The sequence below is a fragment of the Gossypium hirsutum genome, chromosome D07, assembly GCF_007990345.1.
Source record: "Gossypium hirsutum isolate 1008001.06 chromosome D07, Gossypium_hirsutum_v2.1, whole genome shotgun sequence".
Lineage (NCBI taxonomy): Eukaryota > Viridiplantae > Streptophyta > Magnoliopsida > Malvales > Malvaceae > Gossypium > Gossypium hirsutum.
Window position 1 is genome coordinate 2,303,585 of NC_053443.1, and position 14,278 is coordinate 2,317,862.

At 31.5% G+C, this 14,278-nt stretch overlaps 2 protein-coding genes across 2 annotated transcripts; one reads left to right on the forward strand and one right to left on the reverse strand.

The window, feature by feature from the left end:
- The first annotated feature begins 546 nt into the window (after nucleotides 1-546).
- Nucleotides 547-6,895, forward strand: LOC107953894 (aminopeptidase M1). The gene is made up of 19 exons (XM_016889335.2): nucleotides 547-881; nucleotides 2,093-2,238; nucleotides 2,325-2,427; nucleotides 2,524-2,710; nucleotides 2,854-2,947; nucleotides 3,098-3,251; nucleotides 3,340-3,444; nucleotides 3,529-3,645; nucleotides 3,751-3,864; nucleotides 4,201-4,383; nucleotides 4,561-4,837; nucleotides 4,915-5,036; nucleotides 5,116-5,213; nucleotides 5,500-5,677; nucleotides 5,770-5,884; nucleotides 5,965-6,032; nucleotides 6,136-6,210; nucleotides 6,324-6,401; nucleotides 6,535-6,895. Exons 1-19 carry the CDS (start codon nucleotides 666-668, stop codon nucleotides 6,718-6,720), a joined length of 2,616 nt encoding a protein of 871 aa, XP_016744824.2. The 5' UTR covers nucleotides 547-665; the 3' UTR covers nucleotides 6,721-6,895.
- A 4,922-nt stretch (nucleotides 6,896-11,817) lies between these two features.
- LOC107953895 (protein ALP1-like) lies at nucleotides 11,818-13,793 on the reverse strand. The gene has a single exon (XM_016889336.2). The coding sequence runs from the start codon at nucleotides 13,507-13,509 to the stop codon at nucleotides 12,043-12,045; it is 1,467 nt and encodes a 488-aa protein (XP_016744825.1). The 5' UTR covers nucleotides 13,510-13,793; the 3' UTR covers nucleotides 11,818-12,042.
- Between the last annotated feature and the right edge of the window lie 485 nt (nucleotides 13,794-14,278).

Here is a 14,278-nt window from a genome sequence, read left to right on the forward strand (position 1 = left end):
TCTTTAATCAACCTACAAAGCAATCAAATTAAAATAAATAATTATATTTAGATTTTATTATACGCAAGACGTGAGTGAAAAAATAATTTATATTAAAAATTATATATATTTTAAAATTTAGTTAATAATGAATATAAATTGAGTGGTGACTAACTTGTATTTTAATGTTATATCCAACATATGTTTAATAATTAAATTTATAATTTTTTATTTAAAAATGATATAAAAGTAAGAAATATAGTATTAATTATAATTTAGAAAATGATATTTGTATAATTTTATAATTAAATTGGTGATCTACTTGAAGGTAATACTAATTTAAATGCTTAAATAATAGTATAAATGTTAATAATTATTTAAGAAATTTAGAATAATTTCATTTAAAAAAACATCACAAGTAAATTAGTTAGGAATTGATTAATGTATTTTAATATTTATCAATTTAATAAAATTTAAAAAGTCAAAAGAATTTTTTTTTTTAAAAGAAGAAAATCCGTGCCTAATGAATGTTTAATATTCTATTTTGCAGATGCAAACAAACGGTGCCGTTTAGGGTTCCAACAGTTCGGCTCTTGCAGAGCAAGCTATATAATCCCCACCTCTCTCGTTTACCCTTGTATTTTCACTCTCAAAGCTAAATCGCCTGAAGTCATCTCTCTCAAACGATGGAAAATTTCAAGGGGCAACCTCGTCTTCCAAAATTCGCGGTACCTAAGCGCTACGATCTCCAGCTGAAGCCTGACCTCTCCGCCTGCAAATTCGCCGGCTCCGTCTCGATCGACGTTGACATCGTCGCCGAAACTCGCTTCATCGTCCTCAATGCCGCCGAACTGTCTATCAACCCTGGATCTGTCTCTTTCTCCCCTCGTAACTCTTCTAAGGTCTCCTCGATCATATCTAACTTCTTCTTCGTCGATATTCAATTACCTCGTAACTCTTCATTTCTACATTTCCGCTTTACTTAGTTTAATTTTTGAATTCGAAGTAAGGTTAATAGTATGTTTCAGTTTACTTTTTTTGATTCGAAGTAAGATTCTTAGTATGTTTCAGTTTAATTTTCGGATTGCAAGTAAGATTAATAATATGTGTGATTAAATTCCCTTATAGTTAATTTGTATATTTCCGCTTTATTTAGTTTAATATTTGGATTCGAAGTAAGATTCATAATATATTCCGTTGTTTAATTAAATTACCTAATAACACTTCATCTATATTTCCGCTTTACTTAGTTCTATTTTTGGATTCGAAGTAAGATTAATAGTATGTTTCAGTTTACTTTTTGGATTCGAAGTAAGATTTAGAGTATGTTTCAGTTTATATTTGATCAAATTTCCTCATAGTTCATTTCTGTATGTATTCTTTATTTAGTTTAATTTTTGGATTTGAAGTAAGATTCATGATATGTTCTTTTGTTTGATTAAGTTATCTCGTAGCTTTACATTTCTACATTTCCTCTTTACTTAATTTATTTTTTTTGATTTGATGTAAGATTCATGATATGTTCTTTTGTTTGATTAAATTTCCTCATAGCTCTTCGTTTCCATATTTCCTCTTTTACTTTGGTGTTCTTTGATAAATTGAAAAATTAATTACTAAATTTAAGTTATAAAATCTGTTTGGTATATTAATTAAAATCAAGTACAAAATATAATTAGATTGTTTGATAAATAGGAATTTTTAAAACTTTAAAGTTAAATCGTTAAAGGGTAATATTAAAAGATTAAAAATAATTGAAAAAAAATCTGCATAAGTGATAAGTAGCTCCTTATGTTATCATTTTCAACACTTTTTCATTGAAAAAATTCTACCATTTTGTTCTCTATTATGGATTATCAAACTTGTTTAAGAAATTAAATCACTGAAAATATTAATTTTGGCTGATTTAATTTTTTAATTGGTTATCAAACAAGGCCTTAGCTTAATTTTTGGATTTGAAGTAAGATCCATAATATGTTATTTTATTTGATTAAGTTACCTCATAGCTCTTCATTTCTATATTTCTACTTTAGTTAGTTTAATTTTTTGATTCAAAGTTTCTTTGGTTTGATTAAATTTTGGCCAACTTTTTGGAGTTTAACTGATTCTTGAGCAGGTATTTGATCCGAAAAAAGTTGAGTTAGTTGAAGAAGATGAGATTTTGGTATTAGATTTTGCTGAGGCACTTCCTCTGGGTCTAGGAGTTTTGGCTATTGGATTTGAAGGAATTTTAAATGACAGAATGAAAGGGTTCTATAGAAGGTACATGTTTGATGCTTATATGGTACTTATGTTTGAAAGAAAGAAGATTAGAATATTTATCTAATTAAAAATATTTTGGTATTTAGTACATATGAGCACAATGGTGAGAAGAAGAATATGGCAGTTACACAGTTTGAGCCAGCTGATGCTAGGCGATCCTTTCCATGTTGGGATGAACCTTCTTTCAAGGTTATTGTTTTAGATATTCTAAAAGTTCATTTTTATTAATTGTTAAGTTTGATCTTGATTTTACTTCCTTTTTTTCTTTTTAATATGAAATTATAGGCTAAGTTTAAGATCACCTTAGATGTGCCATCTGAGCTAGTGGCCCTCTCAAACATGCCAGTCATCGAGGAGAAAGTTAATGGGCCTCTGAAAACTGTTTCTTATCAAGAATCACCGATCATGTCCACTTATTTAGTGGCTTACGTTGTTGGTTTGTTTGATTATGTGGAAGATCACACGTCAGATGGTATGAACAAACTCTGTTAATTATTTATTGTGATGACAATGCAGTCACAATCTGTGGATTTTTCTCTTATGTGGATTGTTGATGGTGCAGTCATATTCTATTATTTATTGCGTTTAAAGCTTTTTACCTGTATCTTTGGACAGGGATTAAAGTTCGAGTATATTGTCAAGTTGGGAAGGCAAACCAAGGGGAATTTGCTCTTAAAGTTGCTGTGAGGACGCTTGAGTTGTACAAAGAGTATGTTTTCTCTTCATTTAATTTCCTGCTTATTGATTGCTATTCCCCCAAGTCTTTAAAGACCGGTGGATGTTCTTTCACGTGGATGCTTACTGCTTATGATCTATCTTCTGGATTTTAGTCCCGAATTAATTCAGCTAACTTCTGCAGCTATTTTGCTGTGCCATACCCTCTTCCCAAATTGGATATGATTGCTATTCCTGATTTTGCTGCTGGCGCAATGGAGAATTATGGCTTAGTTACATACCGTGAAACAGCTTTGCTCTATGACGAGCAACATTCTGCAGCTGCCAATAAGCAGAGGGTAATATTTGTAAACCATGTTGGTGTCCTCAGATTATTTTATCCTGCATCTGACGAAGTGTTTGATAATCCTACCTGGTTTCTGGAAGGTTGCAACTGTGGTGGCCCATGAACTGGCACACCAGTGGTTCGGTAATCTTGTGACAATGGAATGGTGGACTCATTTGTGGCTGAATGAGGGTTTTGCAACATGGGTAAGGCACTTTTTTTTTTCCTTCTAAATTTTCTATTATCAGCTTGTGCTACAAACTGAATTTCTAATGATTACAAATTTCCAGGTAAGCTACTTGGCAACTGATAGCATATTTCCAGAATGGAGAATATGGACTCAGTTTCTTGATGAATTAACCGATGGTCTTAGGTTGGATGGGCTTGCAGAATCCCATCCAATTGAGGTAAATGGATACTTGCACTGTTATACAGTTATTTTTTCTCTATGTTAAGGGTATGACTGACTTGTTTTCTAGAATATTTTAAATTTAAAATATTTTACTTTGCAGGTGGAAATAAATCATGCTGCTGAAATTGATGAAATTTTTGATGCTATTAGTTACAGAAAAGGCGCCTCTGTTATACGCATGCTACAAAGCTATTTAGGTGCTGAATGCTTTCAGGTTGGTCTGGCTTGTTACATGCATTATGATTCATGTATGAGTTGACTTCCTAATGATTGTGCTAATATTTTGCATGTGATAGTTCTTATTTTAAATGCATCTTTTGAATCTGTATTAAGACTTCTTGCTAGTAAGTATTTCTCTGTGAACACTGAAGGAGAACAAATGATGGAATGTTGATTTTTATTTATTTACTTCATAAATGTGTCTGATGCCATGTGTTTATGTGAATCTTCTCTCACATTTATGAATTTAAATTAGTATCGCTTTTCTTTGACTATTCTAAACTCAAAAGGTTAATTGATTTATTTACATATGAAATATTCCTGCAATCAGCGGTCACTTGCTTCATATATAAAAAAACATGCATACTCAAATGCGAAGACAGAAGACTTATGGGCTGCACTTGAGGAGGGATCTGGTGAACCAGTGACCAAACTAATGAATACATGGACAAAACAAAAGGGGTATCCGGTTGTCTCTGTCAAATTCAAAGATCAGAAGTTGGAATTTGAGCAGGTTTAATCATGTTTAGTTCTTTTATGTTTGGGGATCGGTATGGGGAAATGGGGTTTTCTGTTAATACGTTAAAATGATATCCTTCAATTCAAACTCGTTGACCTGTTTCATTTTATGCTGGTTTTATTTGCTGTTGTTATCATAGCTACTGCTAACAATTGATGTAATGAATGGCAGTCACAATTCTTCTCTAGTGGTTCCCTTGGGGATGGGCAGTGGATTGTCCCAATAACATTTTGTTGTGGGTCATATGACAAGAAGAAAAGCTTTTTGTTGCAAACTAAGTCCGAAAATTATGATGTAAAGGAGTTCGCTTCTGATAGCAATAAAAGTGCTTGGATAAAGCTTAATGTGGATCAGACTGGTTTCTATAGGGTGAAATATGATGAGGAACTTGCCGCTAGACTCCGCTATGCTATAGAAAACAAATACTTGACTCCAACTGACAGATTTGGTAATTTGAATAGTTTTATGAGATTGCATATTGTTCGAGAATGGTACAAGAGATAACATTACATCTTCCTATTATAGGCATTCTTGATGATTCATTTGCACTTTGTATGGCACGCCAGCTGCCTTTGACTTCCTTGCTTACCTTGATGGGTGCCTACAGAGAGGAACTTGACTATACCGTGCTGTCCAACTTGATTAGTGTAATGCTTATCTCTCATTCTTGTTTAAAGTTACTTCAATTATGCTCCGAGTCCTGATTCCAGCTCTTGCTTTTCACAGATAACATACAAGGTTGGGAGGATTGCAGCTGATGCAAGACCTGAGCTAATGGATAACATCAATCAATTTTTCATTAACATTTTCCAATATTCTGCTGAGTAAGTTATCTTAAATGTAATTACGGGTTTCCTGGAAATATGGGATACTGTTTGCATGCTGTGGATTAATGATGACTTCCAAGTAGATGTTAACTCTGATCGGGTATAGTAACACACATGGCAATTTTTTAAAAACCAATTGAGAGGCTATTGTCCATTTTATTTGATTCATGGCTTCTTCCTATTTTTCATCTGCAAATGGAAACTCAGGCTTATTACATTTTTTTTATCTGCATAGATAGCATTCCAAAGTATAAATTAAGTTCCCTGTTTTAATGTCTTATAGGAAGCTCGGTTGGGATGCTACACAAGGTGAGAGTCATCTGGATTCAATGTTGAGAGGAGAAATTTTGACTGCGCTTGCTATGCTTGGAGACAAGGAGACATTGAGTGAAGCAAGCAGACGATTTGATGCATTCTTGAAAGACAGAAACACACCACTCCTCCCCCCAGACACAAGAAAGGTAGTTGAGATTACTTTTGATTTTCAAGGGTTAATTCAGACAATTGTCCCCCATTTTTATACCCACCGGTTAACTATTAACTATGGTTTCAGGCAGCATATGTAGCTGTCATGCAGACAGTCACCTCCTCCAATAGAGCTGGTTTTGACTCTCTTTTGAAAGTTTATAGAGAGACTGATTTAAGCCAGGAGAAAATCCGCATTTTAGGTACCGAAGAATCCTTTTCATTGTGATTCAGATTGTGAGTCAATGAATTTGATGATGATATTACTTCTCGCAATTTGTAGGTTCATTGCCATCTTGTCCCGATCAGGGTATAATTCGTGAAGTTCTAAAGTTTTCATTGTCTCCTGAGGTATTCTAACCGTTAAAGAGCAGCCATTTATCCAAATATAAGTAAAATCTCTAAAATGCAATGTTCTCAACAACAATTTCCTTCCCTTTTTCTTTTTGTTCAGGTTCGCAGCCAAGACGCTATGTATGCACTTGCTGTTAGCAAGGAAGGTCGTGAAGTTGCCTGGACTTGGTTCAAGGTAATCTCCTTGGCACAACACGAACAAAATTATTGTTGATTTTTAGTACCCTTTTTCTTTTTATTACCATTTTCTTTCTTCTAAATCCAATCTTTCTGCTAATGGTGATGTAGGAAAACTGGGATCTCATTTTAAAAACCTACGGTAGTGGATTCCTGATAACACGTTTTGTCAGTGCAGTTGTCTCACCGGTTTGTGCTTCTCTTTGCGCAACTTCATAATCTGGAATTTGCATTTGCATACTCTTGTTCGTATTCGACCATGTTTAGTTAGCGTAGAGGTGGTTATAAATTACGATATCTGATTGTTTTTGCTTGTAAACAGTTTGCATCATTTGAAAAAGTGAAGGAAGTGGAGGAGTTCTTTGCCAACCGATCAATGCCTTCGATTGCAAGGACATTGAAGCAGAGCCTGGAGCGGGTTAACATTAATGCCAACTGGGTTAAGAGCATTCAGGCAGAGCAAAATCTGGGTGAGGCCATACAGGAGTTAGCTTACAGGAAATACTAAGGGATTTGTCTTTGTTTTTACTAGAGATCTAGTATGGAAAGTAGTTGTGGTGGCTTTTTACTGTTGTTATACTTTTTTACTAAACTGAATACTCTCTAGTAATATCATGAATAATAATCATCCTAATAAAAACAATGTATTAGGCATTAGTTATTAGTTATTTTTAGTTGTTACCTATTGCTTTCTTTTTAAATATTAGTGGTGCCTTTTGGATTGGGTCTGTCCCACATCTAAATCTGGGATAATTTTAATATTTGCATTCTCTTAGGTAATGGTGATATGAGATTTATGACTTTTATTTTTAATTTCAATTAATGAATTTTATCACCGAAATAATAATTTTTTTTGTTCGAAATGATAATACCGAATACTGATATGAGGATTAATTATTGAGTTTATTTCGGTAGATAATTTTAGAAATTTTAAAAAATTATTTATTTTAATTATTTTTTGTTATTAGATGTTGAAAATATGGATAAATTTTACACTTAATTATTATGTGGTTGAATTTTGTCATTAAATACTACTTGTTTAATTAAAAGTTTTCACTTTTGATTATTTGAAAATGAAATGCAACCCCAAATAGTATTATTTCAAATATTTTATTTTAATAGTTAATAATAAGTTATTTTATAAAATATTAACAAGTTTAATTTATTATTTTTAACTATTAAAATAATATATTTTAAATAATTTTAATTTAATTCTTTTATATTGTTTTAAATTGAAATTGAATAGCAAAATTTAAACAAAATTCTAAATTTCGTACCAAGATTTAATCAAATAAAAAAATAAAATTAAAAGTATAGTGATAAATTTGCTTTAAGTTCAAAAGTATAATGATATATATCAATGAAAAAATATAATAACAAATTTCAATTTTCATCTCAAGAATAAAAGTTAATTGGTATATCGATCCAATTTTTGGGCAATTTACCAATAAAAGCCTTTTTTTCAAAAATTACCGAAATGGGCCTATTTTTTAATTATTTACCGAAATGGTCCTTTTTCCGGGAAATCGCGTCCACGTCAGCGCGATGTCAGGATACGCGTCAGGAAATTGCGTCCACGTCAGCGTGAGATGCTGACGTGGAAGGAAAGCACGCTCTCAAGGACGCGATTTCCTTCCACGTCAGCATCTCGCGCTGACGTGGATGTGAAATCGGCCCGTGCGTGAACAGTACCCAACAATCAAAAAAATAAAATACCGGGCCCATTTCGATAAATTTTAAAAATATAGGGCTTTTTCGGTGTTTTAAAAAAATAAATTTTGAATCTTTTTGTACTTGTATTTATTTTTTTAATCAATTAACTCTTCAATATTACATTAATAGCAACAAGTACAAAAAAGATTCAAAATTGTTACCAACAAGATTTGAATCAAGGTACTAAAAGAAAAGAGCAAGCATCTTAACCAACTAAGCCAAACTAATTAATTAACATATTATAGAAATACTATTATTATCTTAATTATATTACTTACGTTCTAACGATTTATCGGACCTATTCCATACACGTGTCAAATCTAGAAAAAATAATACAACAATTTTGTAAAAAAGAATCCGGTGTTTACTTCAAATAAATAAGGAAAATAATGATTTGAATGTTTCAAAATTTAATTTTAAACCGAAAAAATCAAAATTCAGGGGCAAAAAATGATCTTTTTCGATGAAAATTGCGGCAAACCGCCTTCGACTGTTTGTCAGCGCGTAGATCTCGAAAAGTTATTCGAAATAAAAAAAATTGTCTCAATCAGACAACCGAGCCAAAAGTTATGGCCTTTCAAAGTTTTCAAAGCTAAAAAACATAAACTGTTCATCCACGTCAGCAAATCGCGTCCTCGTAGGCGCGATTTGTGTCCACGTAAGCAAAGCGCGCTGAAGTGGACGCGATGTTCTGACACGTCCCCTGACATCGCGTTGACGTGGACGCGATTTCGGGGAAAATGGCCCATTCCGGTAAATAATAAAATACCGGGCCTATTTCGGTAAATTTTTAAAAAATAGGGCTTTTTTTGGTATATCGATCCAATTTTTTACCTAAATTCTTTTAGTAATATTTAATTTTAATTATATTTAATTTATTATTTATTTCTATTATTATTTTAGGAAACTTCACATGTTGTATAATTATATTTTAATTTTAAATTATTTTTTTATTTAATTATTTTTAGTTGAAGAAATCTTATATTATTGTCATTATTAATGGACTTGTTTTAAATAATTTTATAGTCTTTTCCTTATTTGTGATAGAGGATACATTTAATAAAAACAATTATTAGGTTTATTTTATATTTTCCCAACCAAATAAATTTTTTTTAAAACATTTTTCTATTTAAACGCGTGGAGGCATGTGAAGATGTAATAAGAGGATATCGTTTGTGACTTTGGATATCTATCATGTCAACCATTGTTTTCAATCAGATAAGTTTGTTGAAATGTTTTTCATGTTTTCTGCTCTTGGAAAAAAACGTCACAAATTCACAGAAGATTTTTGGGTAAATTCCATCCAAAGTCACCAAACTATTAATAAACTTATGTTTTGGTCACTCAACTTAAAAAAGTTACAAAATGATTGAAAGTTTTCATTTAAGTAACGGCTTTATGATAAATTTGGCCACTAACGTTTGCATGTTCTGTCCAAATGGCCCTAATTGTATTTTTTAGCCTTTTTTGGCCATCAACCTTTGATTTTTTTTTTCAAACTGTATTTTTTAACAGATTTAATGAATAAATTCAATGTTTCAATCTTTCATACGTTTGTTTATTGAGAAGTTTTTCTATTTAGTTAATTTTTTTAGATAATTATGTTTATCTTCTTTAAATTAAGAGTTATTTTTTTAATTTAATGTATTATTTATTTATTTTATCATTTTCCACACATAATTATCTTATTGGGTTATCTAAGTAATAAATTACATCTTATTAAAAATATTCTATATCATCCCCGTTAACTTTTTTAACAGTACTTTCATTAAATCTGTTAGAAAAAGCAGATTGAATAAAAAAACAAAGATTGATGGCCAAAAAAGACTCAAAAATACAATTAAGATCATTTTGACAAAACATACAAACGTTCGTGGCCAAATTTATCATTTTGACCTTTTTTATTTGCATTGCTTGTATCAATCAAAAGCTTTCCTTCCCATTCTCTTCTACAATTCAGTTTTTTTTCTTCATAAACCAACTTTGAACATCACAAATTTGATTAACAACTTTAGATCTAAGGTATGTTCTTCTACTCATCAATGGGTACTGATCTACTGTATCGATCGTCGAATAACCACTCAGAACTCGCTCGCAGGACTTTAAAAAAAAAAACTTAACAACCCAATGGCTTAAATAAAAACTTTCAAATAGTTCAGTAACCATTTTGTAACTTTTTAAAGTTAAATGACCAAAACGAAAACTTACTAATAGTTTAATAACTTTAATTACAAATTACCCTAGATTTTTAATTGCAATGACATACATGCATTTGACAGTGGGAATATACGTGCAATTCTGTGTCATGTCATCTAAAAGCTTCTAAAATGTCAATTATTTGGTGGCACCATCCCACTTTGGGAGTGGTAAGACTTCAATGTGAAAAGAATTTTTTAAAAAATACCACTATTTTGTTTGTTGTTCAAAGTCGTCCCACAAATAATGCTGATCTCGAGACTTGCACATGAAGTCAAATCAGTATTTATTTATGGTTTCTAGACTTGGGGATTAAGTCACCAGGATTAAAACCTTTTCTTTTTTATATTCAGAACTTTTCATTTATTTATTCGATAAATCAATAATTGTGGTGATAAACTTGCCCTCCCCTTCAAATTCAACCTTCTTTCTTTTTTTTTTACTTGTTCAGAAGCTTCTTTATGCTTATCATTGTTATCTTTTTTACATTAACAATTAATCAGTCTACAAAAGAGGTTAAATTTGTTTAATTTTGAGAATTTAGTCTTTTTATTTTTCGTATTTTAAAATTTAAGTTCAGCAGTTAATATTTTCTTTTTTTTTAAAATTGGTTGTTGTGATATTTTGAAATAAAAAAGAAAAACTACTCACCTATTTTTTAAAATTACAAGGACTTATTTTTGAAAATCAACCCAAAATTTGTTTATCTAGAAAATTCACTTCCCCTAAAATTTTCTTTTTATTAGTTTATCAAAGAAGTATGAAAAAAAAGAAGGAATAAACAAAGCTTTCTTTTTTTTTTTTTCTGAATTTTAAAATGATGGTATAATTTTAGTTTTAGTCCTTCAAATATCCTCAAAATTTAAATTTATATCCATAAATCTATACACTACATATAAGAGTAGTGTCCAAATCATTTCTCAATTCCACACCTATCCAAATAAACAAAACTCTCTCTCTCGTGATAAAAAGAAGGCCCTGAGGACATGTGTCCTGCTTTTTCTAACATAATAATTATATATAAATAAATATATTTTATTACTTAATTTATTATTTTGTTTTTAAATTATATTATGTTTTAGTTCTATCATATCATATTTCTAATCTAAAATTACCACGCACTATGTTAATTTATTTTAATTTTATTATAAATTTATTTTCATAAAATATTAAAGATATAAAATAATATTTTAATTGGTAATTTTTGAACAATATTTTAATTTAAAATTATAATTAAAAGTGTAATTGGACTTCCAATTCCTTACTTTAATTTTTATGATTTTTAATATTTATATTTTTTTATTAATCTAATTATTATTATTTAGTTAAATTTGACCCTCAACCTTTTGAAAAGAATTGAATTATTTAAAAAAAAACAGAAATATGAAGTAAAACGTTAAATTTTAAATATAACAACCCATATGACCATCCACATATAATTCATGCTATTTTTAAAATTTTTATTTGAGTACTTTATATAAATTTTAAATTTATTAACATTGACATATAAGATAAATAGTGTCGTATCAATATAAAATGAAAAATACTTTTTTTAAACATTTCCATTAAAAAAAGAGGATTTTAATTTTTTTTAATTAATAAGCTGAAATTAACAACTATTCTGTAATATAGAAATAGACCCAAAATTTACAAACAATTGCATTAATATCAACAAAACAAAACTGAAAAAGAAGAATAAAAAACAGAATTTCAATATAACTTTACAATTATTGAACATTTAAAAGAATGTTTCTATGTTAGATTTTCATTCATATAATTTATTCCATAATCAAAGAACTATAAACCCTAATACACATTATCTTCTACAACAACTAATCCCCCCCCCCAAAAAAAATGAATTTCTAATTTTTGTTTTAAAAGAACATAAATATTTCCATTTTTGGGTATATATTAATATAAATTATAGAAACCCAGTACCAGCAAGACCATGATGTAAAAGATTATGAGCAATAGCATCTCTAGCTTTCAATGAACTCACCGATCTTAACCCATCTTCAGCCACCATTTCATCATCAATAACCTCAACTTTCAACTCAGGATCGATCCCTTCCTTTTTCATTTCACAAATATTATGTAAAACGCAGCATGCTCCGAGCACCACCGGCAAATCCTGTAATTTCACCTCCGTTCTTTTCTGTAAACAACACCATCTCCCTTTTAATCTCCCAAATGCTTCTTTAGCTACCTTTTGGATCTCACCAATCTTTTCATTGAATGCGTGTTGTGTCCATGTTAAATGCTGTTGATTGTAAGGAACTAAAACCCAATCCATTAATGGATACCCAGAGTTTCCGACCACCCAAACGCCGTTCAATAGACCACCGTTTTTAGCCCTTTGGAAAAGAGCTGATTTTTCGAGGACTTGATCGTCGGTCATTGAACCGGGCCAACCGATACATACGTCGGTGAAAACTCCGGTCGGGTCGACGACGCCTTGTACGGTGATCGAATACGACGTTTTCTGGTTCCGTTCTGTGTGTCTTTTATTGAAATATGCAGCCACGCTTATCTTCGGAGCGATGATTGGTATATGTGTAGTGTACATCGATCCGACGGTGTTTGGTATTCCAGAAATGCCCTCGAATTGTTGTTTTATTTTCCGTAATGAGTCTTCGTCCGGCCATTGTAAGTATTTCGGCATCAAAACGTTGCGTATTGCTGAACAGACTTCGAGGACCAGTTTGTGACACGTCGAGATGCCTAAACCGAATCGCTTCGAAACGAGCCGTAACGGTTCACCCGTCGCCAAACGCCAAATGCAAACAGCTACCCTTTGTTTCACCGGGATCGCGTTCCGTAACGTGGTATCTTCTTTGGCGATAACGGCGTTTAACTCATCGCATATGAGGTCAAACGTTGACTTGCTCATCCTAAACGCCTTCTTGAATTCTTCTTCCGGGTAATCGGGTCGGTTACATTCATCCCACCATGCGTTTGACCTATCTTTCACCCATAACCGTCTCTGTTGACCCGACCCGGATTTCCCATTCCCGTCCTCAGCCACATGATTCGAAGCGGTAGCAACCACAGTCGCCGCCTTGACACGGGATTTCTTCCGCTTTACACGGTCGGTTTCGTCGATTTTAGAGTAATAATCATTTAAATTAGAGTGAAATTCAAGCATGGTTCGGGTTCCTTTATTATGAGTAGACTCCATAACCGATTTCTCTTCTTTGAACGCATCGTTTCGTTCCTCCCGATCTCGCTTTTCTTGCTCATCAAGCAAGATTAACGAAGTGATGATACCATTCAAATCTTTCTTCTTCGTTTCACGACCACTGGAACAGCTATCGTCGTTTTCGCCGTCGTCTTCGTCGGCAGTGAACCCCTCCTTTCGTCGCCGTTTGCAATTGTCACCGTTATTCATTTCAAAAGAAAACAAAGAAAAACAAGAAAAAAAATGGGGTCTTGAAATGCCAAAGCTGAGATATTCATATATATCAAAGAGATTTAAGGTGAAATTGGAAAGATACTGATTTTTTTTAAAAAAAAAGGGCAGAAAATAGGGTTTGAAAAGTGAAGAAAAGGTGTGAAAAAGGTGAAGGGCGTGTGTGAACACAAAGAGGTTCAATTTGACAAATGAAGCATTATTTGTGCATCGAAGCTTTTTATATGTGAGACAATTGTTACGGTAAGGTGGCAATCTATCAAACATTAATGAGGCTTATCTATTTCGCTCTTTTAATCATTGAATTTAATTTTGTATTCTTAATATATCCACCAAAATAGATATATCTTTATACTTAAATGGGGAATATAAAACGATATAATTGTTTATATATTAATAAATTAATAAATTGTTGATTAAATGAAAAAAACGCATTTTTCATTCTTCTAAAACTTCCTAGTTTAATTTATTTCATTTTAACATAAATTTTGAAGTTATTTTAATTTGACTTCGGTGCGATTACATCAGCACTTACGACATTAAAAAATTTCACTATACCAATCAATAATTCAAAATTCATATCACAAATGTATAAAAACAAGGCATAAAAAAAGTCATTTTAGTCGTCCTTTTAAATTTTTACCTTTTAGCTTTTTACTTATGTTGTTAGCCAAATTATATCAAAATGAATGAAAAGTTAATATTTGTTAATTTTGCTCACATGACACCCATGTATATGCCACGTTAA